Source organism: Perca fluviatilis, chromosome 18, assembly GCF_010015445.1.
Source record: "Perca fluviatilis chromosome 18, GENO_Pfluv_1.0, whole genome shotgun sequence".
In the NCBI taxonomy this organism is placed as follows: Eukaryota; Metazoa; Chordata; class Actinopteri; order Perciformes; family Percidae; genus Perca; species Perca fluviatilis.
In genome coordinates, this window is record NC_053129.1 from 25,764,614 (window position 1) to 25,778,872 (window position 14,259).

General features: G+C 40.8%; 1 protein-coding gene across 8 annotated transcripts in view; it reads right to left on the minus strand.

Moving 5' to 3' along the window:
- Positions 1–13,644, minus strand: part of ryr3 (ryanodine receptor 3) — a 127,704-nt gene extending 114,060 nt beyond the window's left edge. For all 8 annotated transcript variants that reach the window (XM_039781518.1, XM_039781516.1, XM_039781517.1 and 5 more), the window contains exon 1: positions 13,488–13,644. In XM_039781518.1, the coding sequence (XP_039637452.1) occupies positions 13,488–13,643 (156 nt within the window). In that variant the 5' untranslated portion in view covers position 13,644. The remainder of the gene's footprint in view (positions 1–13,487) is intronic.
- Between the last annotated feature and the right edge of the window lie 615 nt (positions 13,645–14,259).

Consider the following 14,259-nt stretch of genomic DNA (forward strand, 5'->3'; position numbering starts at 1 on the left):
TAGATAACCAAGTTGTTATTCACAACCTTACAGTAGGCTATGTTAAAAGAATTGAAACATCCTAGAGCTGTAGGAAATGGGAGAAATAGTGATGAGAGTGTGAAAAAAATGATTAAAAGGCAGCAGAGAACCAGACAAAGTGCAATGACAGGGGAAAATAGGACTTGAAGCCAAAACAGAAAAAGATGAAGATGTAAACAAGAGGGGGAGAGATGGAGGGGGACTGAAAAAATAGCTTTTTAGCAATTTGACATTTTAGCTTGACAGTCATATTTTCTACCGCCAAAGAGACACTGTATATCTGGTTCATGGGAAAGCGATACTCTAGCAGGTTTTGCACCAGTCTGTCACTACTCCATCTATTTAATCAGATCAGTTAGTCAATACAGTTGACTACACTGTTTGCACCTGCAGCGACTTCATACATCTCAAAACAGAAACGGGGATGCAACAGATCTCTATTTATAGGCTGGGTAAATGTGGTGATGGTGTCTGACTGGCTCCATAATTAAGATCAGCTCAATTATCTCTGAGGTAAAACAAATGGTCCAATCATGTACAAATCTGTTAAAAAACAAGGTACGTACAAGACTAACCATTCAGGTCTACCAAGCTATTTGACTCCAGGATTCATTAAGTGGTTTAATAAATCTCAAATCCATTTTAACGTTAATGATAGTACTCCTTATCTTCGAGTGACAGACAGTGGACATTGAGTCAACATTCACGTAGTCTATATCCTTGACGTTCCACTTGATCCGCCGGATTTCACTCATTTAGGCTGTATGTCCGTTGCCTTGGGCTTCCTTTGTGTTGGCATTTTAAACTGGTGGATTTATGAGGACTATGGTTAACTGCTCCTCAGATCTTTGCAGGGTAAATCCAGACAGCTAGCTAGGCTATCTGTCCAATCTGAGTTTTCTGTTGCACGCCTAAAACAACTTTTAAACGAACACGTTCCACCAAAACAAGTTCCTTCCGAGCCTTTTTTGCAGCGGCACTGCTGCTTTTCTGCGGTGCTTAGCACCGCCCAAGACGATTCTGATTGGTTTAAAGAAATGGCAATAAACCAGAGCACATTTTCCTCCCATCCCCGCTGTGTGGAGTAGCCAGACTCTCCTCCAGCGCGCTTTGGAGCTGGGTCTGGCAAAGCGAGACTAACATTCATGTAACTTCCAAGTCTTTGTAAATGTCATAAATAGCAGTTGTTCCAGTTAGTCGGTCAAGAAATAGCAGGGTTCAAGTTTATGTAGTACAGTACATGAATAAATGCCATGGAGACAGGTGACCTTATAGTTTTTTTTCTTGACAAAAAGTAATTACTATTTATATGAAGGGAAGTCTAATATAAGGCATTCAAAATAAAAGCCTACACATCACTATTCAATGATTAGTGAGTAAGATCAGTGTTGGTAGACGTGGAAGGCTGGGAGAAAAACTTTGTAAGTTAGCCATTCATTTGGTTCAAATATTGATGTCTTTGGAGAAAGAGACAGACAAATGAAGATGGAGCAAGAGTAGGCAACAGAAAGAGATATAATGTTCTTTCACGGCACTCTGATGCACAACAACAGTTCATCTACTCAGTTCTGTGTTTAAGCAGTAGTAGCAGTTCCACTGAGAGTGGGCTGCATTTCCAGTCATTTTCTACAAAAGCCAGACTGCTTTTTGTCATACGAAACTGATTCATAAGATGTTTCAATGAATGAGATTAAGTCTCTTAACCCAACAGCCATTCAGCTCCAGAGTACAAACAGAAGGAAGTCAATGTGGAGCCGCAGTGTGTGCTAGCAGGAAAATGTCAAGATTTAGACCATTCATTTCATATTAACAGCTTTACATAGCACATATACTTATTACAGATAATGACATGAATGTGCGTTTTTTCCTGAATGCAGATGAGACACATTATGGACCTCTCAGATAGAGAAACATTAGAACAGAGGACCTAAGCAGTCTTGTTCAGAGATGCCACAATCAGTAGGTTCTTTTTGCAGGATATTGCTCTCACCAAAAGACTACATATTCTTTCTGACTTCAGGATTTGTCACTGAAGATGCATTTACCTTATGCCATCCCTGTCCCACGTTATGTGCAGACATACGCGCATGCACACAAATGTGTGTTGTTGTGCATATAAGTGTGTGTGCATGTCTGAGACGAGCATCATCAAAATGAATTATGCACCGCACATTTGAGCTCTGTATTAAAAAATGAAATAAAATTCCGCAGTCAAGCAGGTTTTGCCCCGCAGTACGCTGCCATGGATCACAGAGTCTGAGATTTATATGGTGTTCCTATAACAAATTGGATTTTCTTGGCTTAGTCTGTACGCATATTGCTTTAAATAATAGAGGCCCCCCATGCACGCAAGGCTGAAGTGTCCACCTCAGCAGAAGCGCTTAGAAATGGGGGCCCTCCGGTCAGGGACGAAGCTGGAGCCTCTCTAAAGTCTATCATCCTGTCTGATGAGAGAGCGGACACAGGCGAGAGGGGTGTGAAGAGGTAGATAGAGGAGTGTGTGTCTGGCTTTGAGGTGAAAAAGAAGTGTAGATCAGGTGAAGTGATAACATTCACATGAAGCAAACTTAAGCCTTCTTTTCTCCCCCTAAGCTCTCAGCTCATGACCCAGGCCGACAGTTCTTTTTACCCTCCATCAGCAACATGAAAAGGAGAGTACTTTTTTTTTTCCCGGAATAAAGTTTACACAGAGGTCACAGACTTTCATTCCTCAGACAGACCGGATAGCTGCCGGTCAATTAGGGGACGTGACGAGATATACATTCAATGAGCATTAAAGTGTTTGGTAATACATCAGCGGCAGTCTGTGACAAGGTAAACCTCCCTCCTTTACAAGGGCTGGAAACATTTTTTCAGATCCATCAAGCTACAAGATGTCGTCTCTAGACAGCGGCTGTCATGGTTGAACGCACCCAGCAAATAGAAAATGGTGTTTCTAAGATGTTGGTGGGCTTACTGAAAAAACTAAAGATGAGTGAATTATTATAAACGTGACACAGAATCATGTTTTCTGAAAGTGAAACTATGCCTAAATCCCTTGTGTCAGAATATAATTTAAATGGCATTAGTAATTTAAACAATGGATAATTTCTAAGAAGCGATTGGGGTTTAAAGTGATTGAGTGCTTGATCCTCTCCTTACCATTACTTTGTGGTGCCCTTAAAAGGTCCCATGGCATGAAAATTTCACTTTATGAGGTTTTTTAACATTAATATGAGTTCCCCCAGCCTGTCTATGGTCCCCCAGTGGCTAGAAATGGTGATAGGTGTAAACCGAGCCCTGGGTATCCTGCTCTGCCTTTGAGAAAATGAAAGCTCAGATGAGCCGTTTTGGAATCTGCTTGTTATGAGGTCATAACAAGCAAGGTTACCTCCCCTTTCTCTGCTTTGCCCGCCCAGAGAATTTGGCCAACCCATGAGAGAGAGACATCATGGCTTTCAAACGAGAAAAGTGGCAGTTGGTCAAGGCCACACCCCCACCCTCCACCTTGCCACTCCCACTCTCCTCCTCAATAGCTTCAGACACAGAAATGGCACATACTAAGGAAAGCTCATTGTAGGACTGGCTCTAGTGGCTGTAGATTTGCACCAAAGCTGAATTTCGGGAAAGAAACTTCAGATACAGTATTAGGGGACCACTAAGGTCTATATAAAAGTATCCAAAGAGCACCATGTCATGGGACCTTTAAGCAAGGCTAGCACCCAACTGCACCAGCAGAGCTCTTCAGTGACTGTGTTGCAAGCCTTCCTGTAAAAGAGCTTTCATGCTCAGCTAACTTAAAGCCCCTGAAAAAAACTTGAAATCTTATAAGCGCCTATAATCAATATACTTATGAACACTATGCATCAAATGACAATGTGAAAGCCATTTCATAGTTTCATCCTATTGTTTAGCTGTCCGGCCCACAACTTGAATGTTGTGGTTGACTCGGACGGCTCTTTTTTCTCGTGACGGTTTCTCTGACGGCAATATTTATTCTCTTGACAAATGCAATATCCCCCATAGTTGTCACAGACACACCACCCTTAGGAAAGTGTTTTATAACCTGTTTATATTTACTACTTCTACTCTTAACAGTCAGTTTTTTTCTTTTTGGTATAGTATGTTTACAAGCTCCTTGTTTACAGTAGTATTCATACACAGTATTCAGAATTTATTATATTTTGTGCACTTTGTATAGTGTCTACATTTTTTGCCTTATTTTATTTTATTTCATTTACCCTCATATACCATTTCGTATGTGCCTGGACTGTTTGGTGTAAGCATAAATGTCAAATAAAAATCTTGAATCTTGAATCTTATAGCATCGTTTTTTACCACAGCTGGCAGCTTCGGCAAAAAAGCTCTAAAAGCCCACTGTACACTACCTACTCAGCACCAAACGAAGGAAAGACAAAGTTATGACTATCTGGTGAACATAGTGGAGCATTTAGCAGCAAAAGAGACAGATATTGCCCTCCGTAGTTGGTGGAGACCAGAGGCAGAGCTAAGAGAGAGTGAACATACTGATATTACATGTATCGGGTGGACACAAACACGACTCCAATTGGATGCTAATGTTGCTCCGTAACTGCTGGATGTGTAAATAAGCAACTGTTTGCTAACAAGTTCACCAAATTGACTTGATGATATGTCAATATTGTGTTCACAACTGGTTTTCGCCGCCCCAAAGTGGCAAAAGGATCAGTTATTGCAGGTTTAAGTATTTCTCTATAACACTAAATATTCATGACTAAATAAGCAACTGTCAATGTTTTTTTTTTTTTAACAGGTAGGATTCATATTTGCTTTTTTAGGACTGTGTTGGTTTGTGACTAAACCACAAACTGTCATCAGATTCCGATTCTAATGTTGCCGATTGGTGCACAGAAGTGAGTGACATCGCCTTTTTCCAACTGAGCCCCGTCCACTTCAAACCAGCAAAAAAAAAAAGCAAAAAAAACCTATGATTTCATCTAGCATCCCCATTTCACACAGTAAGAGGTAGGTTAAGAAAATACATTTTCAGGGGCATTTAAAGGTGGTATAGTAAAGGCTAAAAAAAATGCTAACTGGTTTATAGAAGAAAACCATTATGGCCATGCACAGAGCTGACAACAAGCTTGTAGGTGTTAAATAAAAACCCAGTGACCTAGAAGACACTTAAAGAGGCTCACTGTCTGCACCTTTTTCAGTCCTCTGTTGATTAATGAAGGTAATGATTTGGGTTGAGTGTCCACTCAGGCTGCCCTGCTCCTAGATTCTACTGCTAACTCAGCTTGGACCACCACAACAACATACTGCACTGTTGGTTCCTGCTGAAACTGGAACACCAAAGTTAAATTAATTTGTATTTTGGATTATGGTGTAAAACTTGATGCACACAGTATGGAATGACATTGTTGAGTAAGTGCATTTAGAGCCAATATTCAAAACAAGGTATTGATTTTGATTGTATAATGTTAGCTAATTAAATGTGTTACATTTTAGTAGAAGTAGAAACATAATGTAATAGTAGGCACCATTAGTATATATTTAACATTACAAGCCAATAGATTATTTTGCAGTTAATTAGTTTAGTTCTTAATCTTCTTCTGAAACTAGTTTTTACAAATCTTCAAACAACTCCATACATTTTAATGCAACTCCAAATAGGAGCTCATCCTGCATTAAATATCTAACAAATAATCTATTCTTAAGTGATCGATAAGTCTGTTATTTAACTAAACAGAGCTGCCCCCAGTCAAACCCCTCAAATCTCATTTACACATTAAAATCATGAAGGAGAGTTACACTTGGTCGGGGCATAGACTGTTATACAGTCTGTGGGTCGGGGATGGCCGCAGGCTCGTTGTCCTTCAGCCGGAGCTGCCAAAGAACACACTGTAGCTTTGCCATTGCAGCCTGCTCAATCAATACAGAGGAAATCCTTCCTATTCAATTTAAATCAATCTGAGGGAGGTTCACCTGAGGTGCCGCTCTCTCCGTCTCACTTTCCAACTCTCATTGAACAGGCAAACTTTGCAAGGGCATCAACTAGTGCAATATAGTAAATGCTGCACACTGTGCTGGAATGATGACTTTGAGATAGTATAGATTTTCACAGAGAAATGACGAGTCCATAGTGCTTCTAACTTTCCATTATTCCAGGTTGTGTAGCACAGTTGAGATATCTGGGCTCAATTTCCAACAATCAGGAGAAGCCATAAGCTCACATTTATTATTTAGTATAGCTTTTCCTTAGACAATTTTAATAGGTTTTGGGAGATATTTTTGTAATCTGTTCATACTGAACATTTTCACCAAAAAACTGAATATTGGGATATAATCAAAAGCCCTAGAACAGCTACTGAAAGGACTGAGGTGAGATTGTTTCGTCAGTTGCTGTTTTCAGGGGAAATAATTAACTTTAACGTTACAGTTTTAAGCTAGTGTGGACGAGAAATCCTCAAGTTAGCCTACTCAAAAAAATAAACATATAAACTTCCATGACAACTCTGTCCTGCTGATGAAAGTAGTGATATGATCAAAAGCCCAAGAACAGCTATCATATTGTTGTGTTTTTTCATAAAAATAGTATCTGGTGGAAACTAAACATTACTAATTTAGGCAACAAAAAAACCATCATAAAATATGGTTACACTTAAAAATAGTATTAGCATATGCTATTAACATACAGTAACTATGCACATGATTGTCAACAGAGATTCTGTAGATTATCATTATCAAACCATAAGGCCCCCTTTGGTTTTCTTTTTATACATTTTTAAATATTATTGCAGTGTGTTTGAGTTAACCAGTTTCAACTCTGTCATATTTCATCATACGCTGCTTCCAGACAATCAATTACCTCACAACTGCAGAAAGAAATTGAAGAAAATAATTTCTAAAAGGGCACTTGGAGAGCGCAGACCCCCACCAATGCCAAATGCCAGATCTTGCATTGTTAATGAAAGTGAAATCCTGCTTCTAAAACAACCAAGATGGTGTAGTGCTAGCCAAATGTGCGTTAGTGTTGGTGTGCCTACCTGTTCTGCCTTAATAAGAAATCTTATTTATCGATATATGTGTAGAATGTCAGTCTCAGATAACAGAATTATACAAGCTTTAGCGCACATTGATTTTAGCTCTGTCAGGTATACATCTACTGTAGACTGTGGAGACATTGGCGCTCCTGTTACAGGTGAAGCTTTTTATTAATTTATATGAACTGTACTATATATTTATTGCTATATTTTTTGTAAATGTCCTTTTTATTGCACTATGGACCTTCCATTTGTGTCCTGAATAAATTATTATCATCATCATCATCATCATCATCATCATCATCATCATCTGGCCTGTGATTCAGATCCGCTCCAAATATTTATTCATTGGCCCATGCCACACCCTTCCACCAAGTTTTATGAATATTTTCCATAATCCTGCTGACAGACAGACAAACAAACTGAACCGAAAACATAACCTCCTTGGCGGAGGTATTGCCATAGAAACTATTTTAACGTATTTGAAATATCGTTGTAGTAATATTAAGATAGGTCTCCTGTAAGGTTTGTATCCCCCCCCCCCTCATTTTGACGGACACTTGACTCCACTCTTGTCATACATACTTTGACAACTCTTCAACCAATTTCATAAGAGAAACTCAACCAAATCCCGCCGTCATCACAACATTCATCAGAACATAAGCTTACACTCTTTATCCTTTGGTTTAAGATCCAAAACCTAAACTCCAATCTTCTCCGGGCCACCTGCATGCATTACACAGTAATCGGACGTAGGCTACCCTTCAGTAGTAAACCCTTAAGCAAAGCTTTACAACCAACACGACGTGCCAAGCACACCAGAAATCTACGAAGTTGCACCACATTCATACATTTGTAGATTTGTAGACACTTTGCTGTGTTCAACTTGAAAGCCCATTGACACTGTCCATCACTTTGACACTGTTTTACTGTATATTACCGTGTGGTATCAAGCATTTGATTTCTAAATGCTACTTCATCCCTATAAACATGGTGTTAAAGAGTCACTGGTCTTGTGCTGCCCCAACTCAAGCTCTTCCCCTGGTGTGGTTTAGTGCCAGGGGAGCAGAGCTGTATGTGCTGTGGAAGCATCATCTTTAAAAAGGCTAAATTTAAACCCCCAGAGTCTTTGCCTTGGTATGCAGAAGGCTTCCAGAACATAAACTCCAAATAAGCCCAGAGGAGTTTAGGGTGGACTGCAAGCCTCGATCACCTGGTTTTAATAAAGATGTAACAGTAGCTCACCTGGAAAACTAAGTTAAAATTGAACCTCATATTTCTAAAAAAAAAAAAAAGGTCAGAAAAAACACTGATTAACCTTTAGTTTAACCCCACTTAGTAACTGTAGCTGCTCCTGCCAAGCATTCCATTCTCACACAGCACACATATGCAGTTTGACGATAACGGTGGAAATTCACCACACAACATTGTTGGCAATGTATAGAAACAATTGGTGTCATGATTTCAGACAGAAGTAAACAAAAGCAGACTTTCTAGCTAAATAAATCTTTAAAAAATAAAAAAAATAAATAGGGCAGGGAGATATCGCCAGAATCTTCTATCCCAATAGGTCATCTCATATCTCGATAACGATATATATGGCATGTTTTCTGGTAATTTCATAAATAGTCTATATGAAATAACCACATGGTAAAGCTTATTTTGGTATACTCCTGTGTTGTTTTCTAATTTTATTAAGAACTTTGGTGCAAAATGAGTCTCTGCATCCTAATTTCCACAAGGAATGACTGTAGCGGTACTATCTAACAATATATATAGTAGAGTTGTGACATCACAACCGTTCAGAAGTCCTGACAGCTTCTTTGAAGGCCCCATTTCCGACGACTGGCTGTGTGCATTTCTCTGTGAATTGAGTGTTTTGATACTTTCACAGTATTTATATAGCACCTATGATACATTCAAAGTAGAGGGAGACAGGCCAGTACAGCCCGATCTGGTTGGGGAGAGTTCCATCCCGACCAGGCTCCTCTCCTTAACCTGTCTCTCTTACTGTAATTATGCTGTTATAGTTTTAGACTGCCGGGGGACTTCCTTTGACACACTGAGCTTCTCTCTCCTCTCTTTCCATCTGTGTGCTTCCATGTTCCAAAAATGCTTGTTACTAACCTAGCTCTGGGGAGCTTATTCCCCAGAGTCCATATGTTTTCTTTTCGCCCAGCATGTTTCCTTGGATTAGGGTGGCCCCCAAATCATGGTTGCAGCCTGTCGCCGTGGTACTGCTGCGTGCCCTGCTATGCCCTGTTACACCCTGCTACGCCCTGCAGTGCTTTGCTACATCCTGTGACACCTTGCAGTGCCCTGCTATGCCATGAACTACTACAACTACTATTTCTAGTCACTGATCCATTATCTTTATTGTGACTATTATTGCCACTGTTCATCACACCCCCAACCGGCATCGTCAGACACCGCCTAACAAGAGCCTGGGTCTGTCCGAGGTTTCTTCCTGAGAGGGAGTTATCCTTGCCACTGTCGCACTGAATGCTTGCTCTTGGGGGAATTACTGGAATTGTTGGTTCTTCGTAAATTATAGAGCGTGGTCTAGACCTACTCTATCTGTAAAGTGTCTTGAGATAACTCTTGTTATGAATTGATACTATAAATAAAATTGAATTAAATAGACCTGCTTTTTAATTTAAAAAAATACATTTTACATAGATCAACCACATTACATTACAATTTCCAATAAAACGTGACTATCACCTGACTGTGACAATGTACTCTAATGTCATTTCAGTGAAGAAGCAAGGTAATATTTCTTATTTGTTTAATATAATGTCGTTGTTCCATACAGCAACACAAACAATAGGTAGCGATACAACTAATAACACAAGTGACTGCACATCATTATCTGATGCCACTGCAATTATCACTAAGTGTTCTCATAACACTGGAGTTAGCAGACTGAGAACATGTCTTGCATAAATTAAAGCCAAAACAATGTTGGTTTTTTATGTCCAGAAAATACACCAACCACTGTTTTATACAAAGTGAGTGGGGGACCAGCGCTGAGCTATCATTTTCTTGGTCGCGGTTGAGCCAAGCCAGAACAATGTTTGAAGTACAAGCCAAAGCTGAACATGGATCATTTTCTAAACCCATAGTGCGTAGTTTATGTCGTACCCATGAGGAATTCTAAGCAATGAAAACAAAACTGTCATGATACAAGCCTTCGGTGATCGTGCACAGTCCCCACTCCTCCCCGGGGCAGTTGCTAGTAGCCAAGGAGGACCGGAGGATTAAAAAAACATGAAGAGGTAATTATCTTCACTTGAGCTTCTGGTGGGACAGTCACCGGACGCCACAATCTTCTGAACATAGTCCTACTGAGAAATACAGAGAGAGTTGCGTGGAGCTGATAGTCTTAATTAGCTTTGTAGCAACTCATTTGGCAATTGCTTGAATGTAACGGACGTTTATTAATATCAAACATTTACGCACTAAAGCTTTAAGGTAAACACCAAACCACCTAAGTAAATACTATGTTGTAGTCATTTGCATGTGTGCACTGTAGTATGACATTTTTCCATTAAAATATGTATCTCTGGAGAGTTAAAGAACTGTCCAAGAAAAGTAATTCCTAATCAGTAAGCAAAGGATTTCAAGGCACGGTGAGTTGTTTTGTCATTAACTTAAACTTTAGTATCTCTATTATCGGCTTCAGCGTCTATAAAGTTACAGATGGGACTGCAGTAGTGGCACATTTTCCTCAGTGTCCTTAGACAGAGAAGCTCTCATCGCTGCCAGCTTTCCTAACGTTACACATCAACAGCAAGGTGAGACTGACTGACGTCCGTGCTGAAATTAAATCACAATGTCTGGACTTCCATCAACACCTGACAGTCACATCCAATCACAGAAGACTTTGCAATTTTATTTCTTAAATAAATATCTGACTTGGAGGACTTCCAAAACTGAAACAAAAACAGCCCTACAAATGCAATCAGTTGAGCAAAAGACATGCCATTTGTAAAAAGGCTTATGCCATAATGTTCAACAGATTGTATTTGTATTGTGTTTCAATTAGCGCTTTTTTTTAGGGCTTCCTGTGAGGGCATGTTTCAAGGTTTGATAACAAGGCTATGTGGAGCTCAGGGGAACCCCCCTTCTCAAACCGCTGTTGTCATGAGATAACCGGGATGCCATTGTGACAGTAGATCTGAGAGGCATGGGTCAGCGTATAACTAGCATCACAAATAGGAGCTGTTAACTGCAGGGTCCTGCCTGTCACTAACAACCAGCCAAGCCTTCACAGGGATTACATATAGATTAATAATATACTATGTATATCAACATCTCAAAGCCATTAGAGGTTTGAGTGCACTGTCTCAGCCAAATGGACATCCAATGTAAAACCAGAACACAGAGAACGTCACTTAAAAAGGGTCCACACCAGCATGTTTGCATGTTTTAGTTCCTTTAAGGGCCACATTTCATAAATGAAAAAATGGTTTTATTCGCCATGAAATATTACACAGTGCGTGAAAATGGTAGTGTATTTTGAGAGAAGAGAATATATCAAGTTGCATTATAGGAAATGTAGGATCAAGGAACTAACTACTAGGAACTAAAAAGTCAGGATATCTTGGCCTCTGCTGCTACTGCTCAAAAGTCCCCCAACCTCTCTGTATGGCAATCTATTAGCGCACTGTCAAAACTAGCTTGAGTTATGTAGCCCAGTCTATTTCCTTGACGTTCCACTTCCGCGATCGCTCCGGTGCCGCAGGAAATTCTGCCGGATGCATGTATTTTCCGTATCCTTCTGCTTTTTTTGTGTTGGAATTTTAAATTCGGTGGATTAATGAGGACTGTTGTTGACTGCTCCTCAGATTGAGACAGCTAGCTAGACTATCTGTCCAATCTGAGTTTTCTCTCATGACTTTGCAGTGGCTCTGTGCGGCGTTTAGCGCAGCCCATGACGATTCTGATTGGTTTAAAGAAATACCATTAAACCAGAGCATGTTTAACTCCTATCCCCGAATGCGATGTGGAGTAGCCAGACCCTCCTTCAGCAACCTTTGGAGGAGGGTCTGGCAAAGCGAGACTATGTAGCCCATTACAGTTAACCAAATGTTTTTCGACCGATAGGCTAGGTTTTTCATATCGTACAGAAATTAATTGAAGCCAATGGTTGCCTGAGCAAAATACTGTTAATCCACATAACTAAATCACAGCAGCATTGTTTGCAGAATGCTTACTTGTGATGTAAATGTAGTGATTAGAAAAAGGGCGAAATCATGGAAAACCACTGGTAAAGTCCTTGTAATACTAAACCTTGATAAACATATTAGCCTATTTAGACAGCAACAGATTCCAACCCAAAAATAAAGTAAAAACAAATTTGGGAACTTGAGATGTATACCTTTTCCTCACTTTGTGGAACATGCCTATTGGATTTTGGGTTTAGCACTCCACCGAGAATTTCAATTGTTGACGAGCAACCTCCTTTTTAACAAAGTAAAAACAAGCTGCTATGACATATGGACAGTTGTGTTTTATAAATCCATGGCAATTGAAAGTGGGGGCCCAGATACATGAGGCGTCCTGGATAAGGTTCAAGGTTTTCAGTAACACTACAAATTATACCAATTACAGGATATTTGACGATTCAAACCTACACTTTTACAAAATGTAGACTAAAAATAATGTGCAGAGTTAAAATCAACACAGGATAAGGCCAACAAAATAAATGCAGAATGATATGGTATGAAACCAGGTAGGCTATACCAGCTGGGCATGCTGAATAAATGAGAATCCTTGCTCTCCATGCAACACCTGGGTCACAATTCTTCATGAGGTTAGAGAAGAATACGTGCGCAACAGATATTTCCACCACACCAACATACAAGCTGTCATATCATTTACAAGGATAACTGCTGTGCAGAACCACATAGAGACAACGTAAGCAATCTGCGTCAAACTAAAATAGTAATCAGCAGGAGGTAGCTTGCGTGTGAGCACAACTTATGGAAACTCTTCTCCCCTGGGAGGAGAATACATCCATAAAAAGAAAGAAATAGCCGAATAGAAGAAAATAAATGTTTTTGCCCAATGCCTTCTCGAGAAAAACAACACCGATCAGAAAGCAATGAAGGGTGGAAAATGAGAAGGGGGCCCCAGCAGACGGGAGTCTCATTGAGATTCCCCACATCTAGAGTCCTGTCGACAGGTGCGCCGTGGCCGCGGGGTGCAGCGTGCAACCTGCGGCAACCCCCCCCCCCAAAAAAAAACCAAAATCATCATTCGTGCACAAGCAAAGTCAAAATGAACCACTGACGATGCATTTTCTTTCCAAAACTTCCACAATAATCCCACTTGGATCGGTGATTTACTTAAATGATGTGCTGTCTGTCGCCTGTGAAGGCGTTAATTGGCGAAAGGAAACTGAAGTGCACGCTTTGAAACGGCTCAGCACGCAGCCATGAAATTATCTTTACTTACAGTTCTCAAGAACTGGATCTCGTCTTCCCCTTCTCCGCCCTCAGCCATGGCTGTGAAGGAGCCTGCACAGACTCTGGAAGCCACCACTGACTGCCGGCAGAAACGCGATGCTGTGCCTCTCAAGCCGATATTAGCATACAGCTCATCCACAGCCATATAGGGCAGCCCGGCCGAGCCCCCACCCCCCTCCTCCTCCTCCTCTTCTCTTCTGCTCTCCTCTCACACGTACCTACCCCCCCTCTCTCCCTGCTCTTCCTCCCCCTCCTCCCTTCGCCCCGATGCCAGCAGCAGCAGTGCGGACCCGCGGGCGGACGGAGCCGGAGCATCAGAGGACGAACCCCCGGTGGAGGTGGTGGTGATGCTGCTCAGCTGGCGTTTGATGATGCTCAGGGGCTCAAATACTTCTACTTTTAAAATGTTTGCGGTGAAATTCCTTTTGCCAAGTCAGTTGAGTCAGCACCTAACGGCTCGCTGTCTGGCAATGACGCATGGTGGTCAGAGGGTACAGCTACTAGAATGGGGGGCTGAATGTAAAGTTACTAATGGCCACCTCACCCTCCCTCACCCCTTCATACAGCTGACACATCACACTTGTGTCAAAAGTCTGCGGACATCACATGTCATTTTAGTTTACAGAAATAGACCACAACTGGCCTGTTTGTTGCTGATTAAGCACACTTATACTGTCTTGCTTAATTGCACATTTATATTTATGCACATGTTACTGTATCCTCACTTTTTGCCAGCTTGCTTATTTACTTAGGCTACTTAT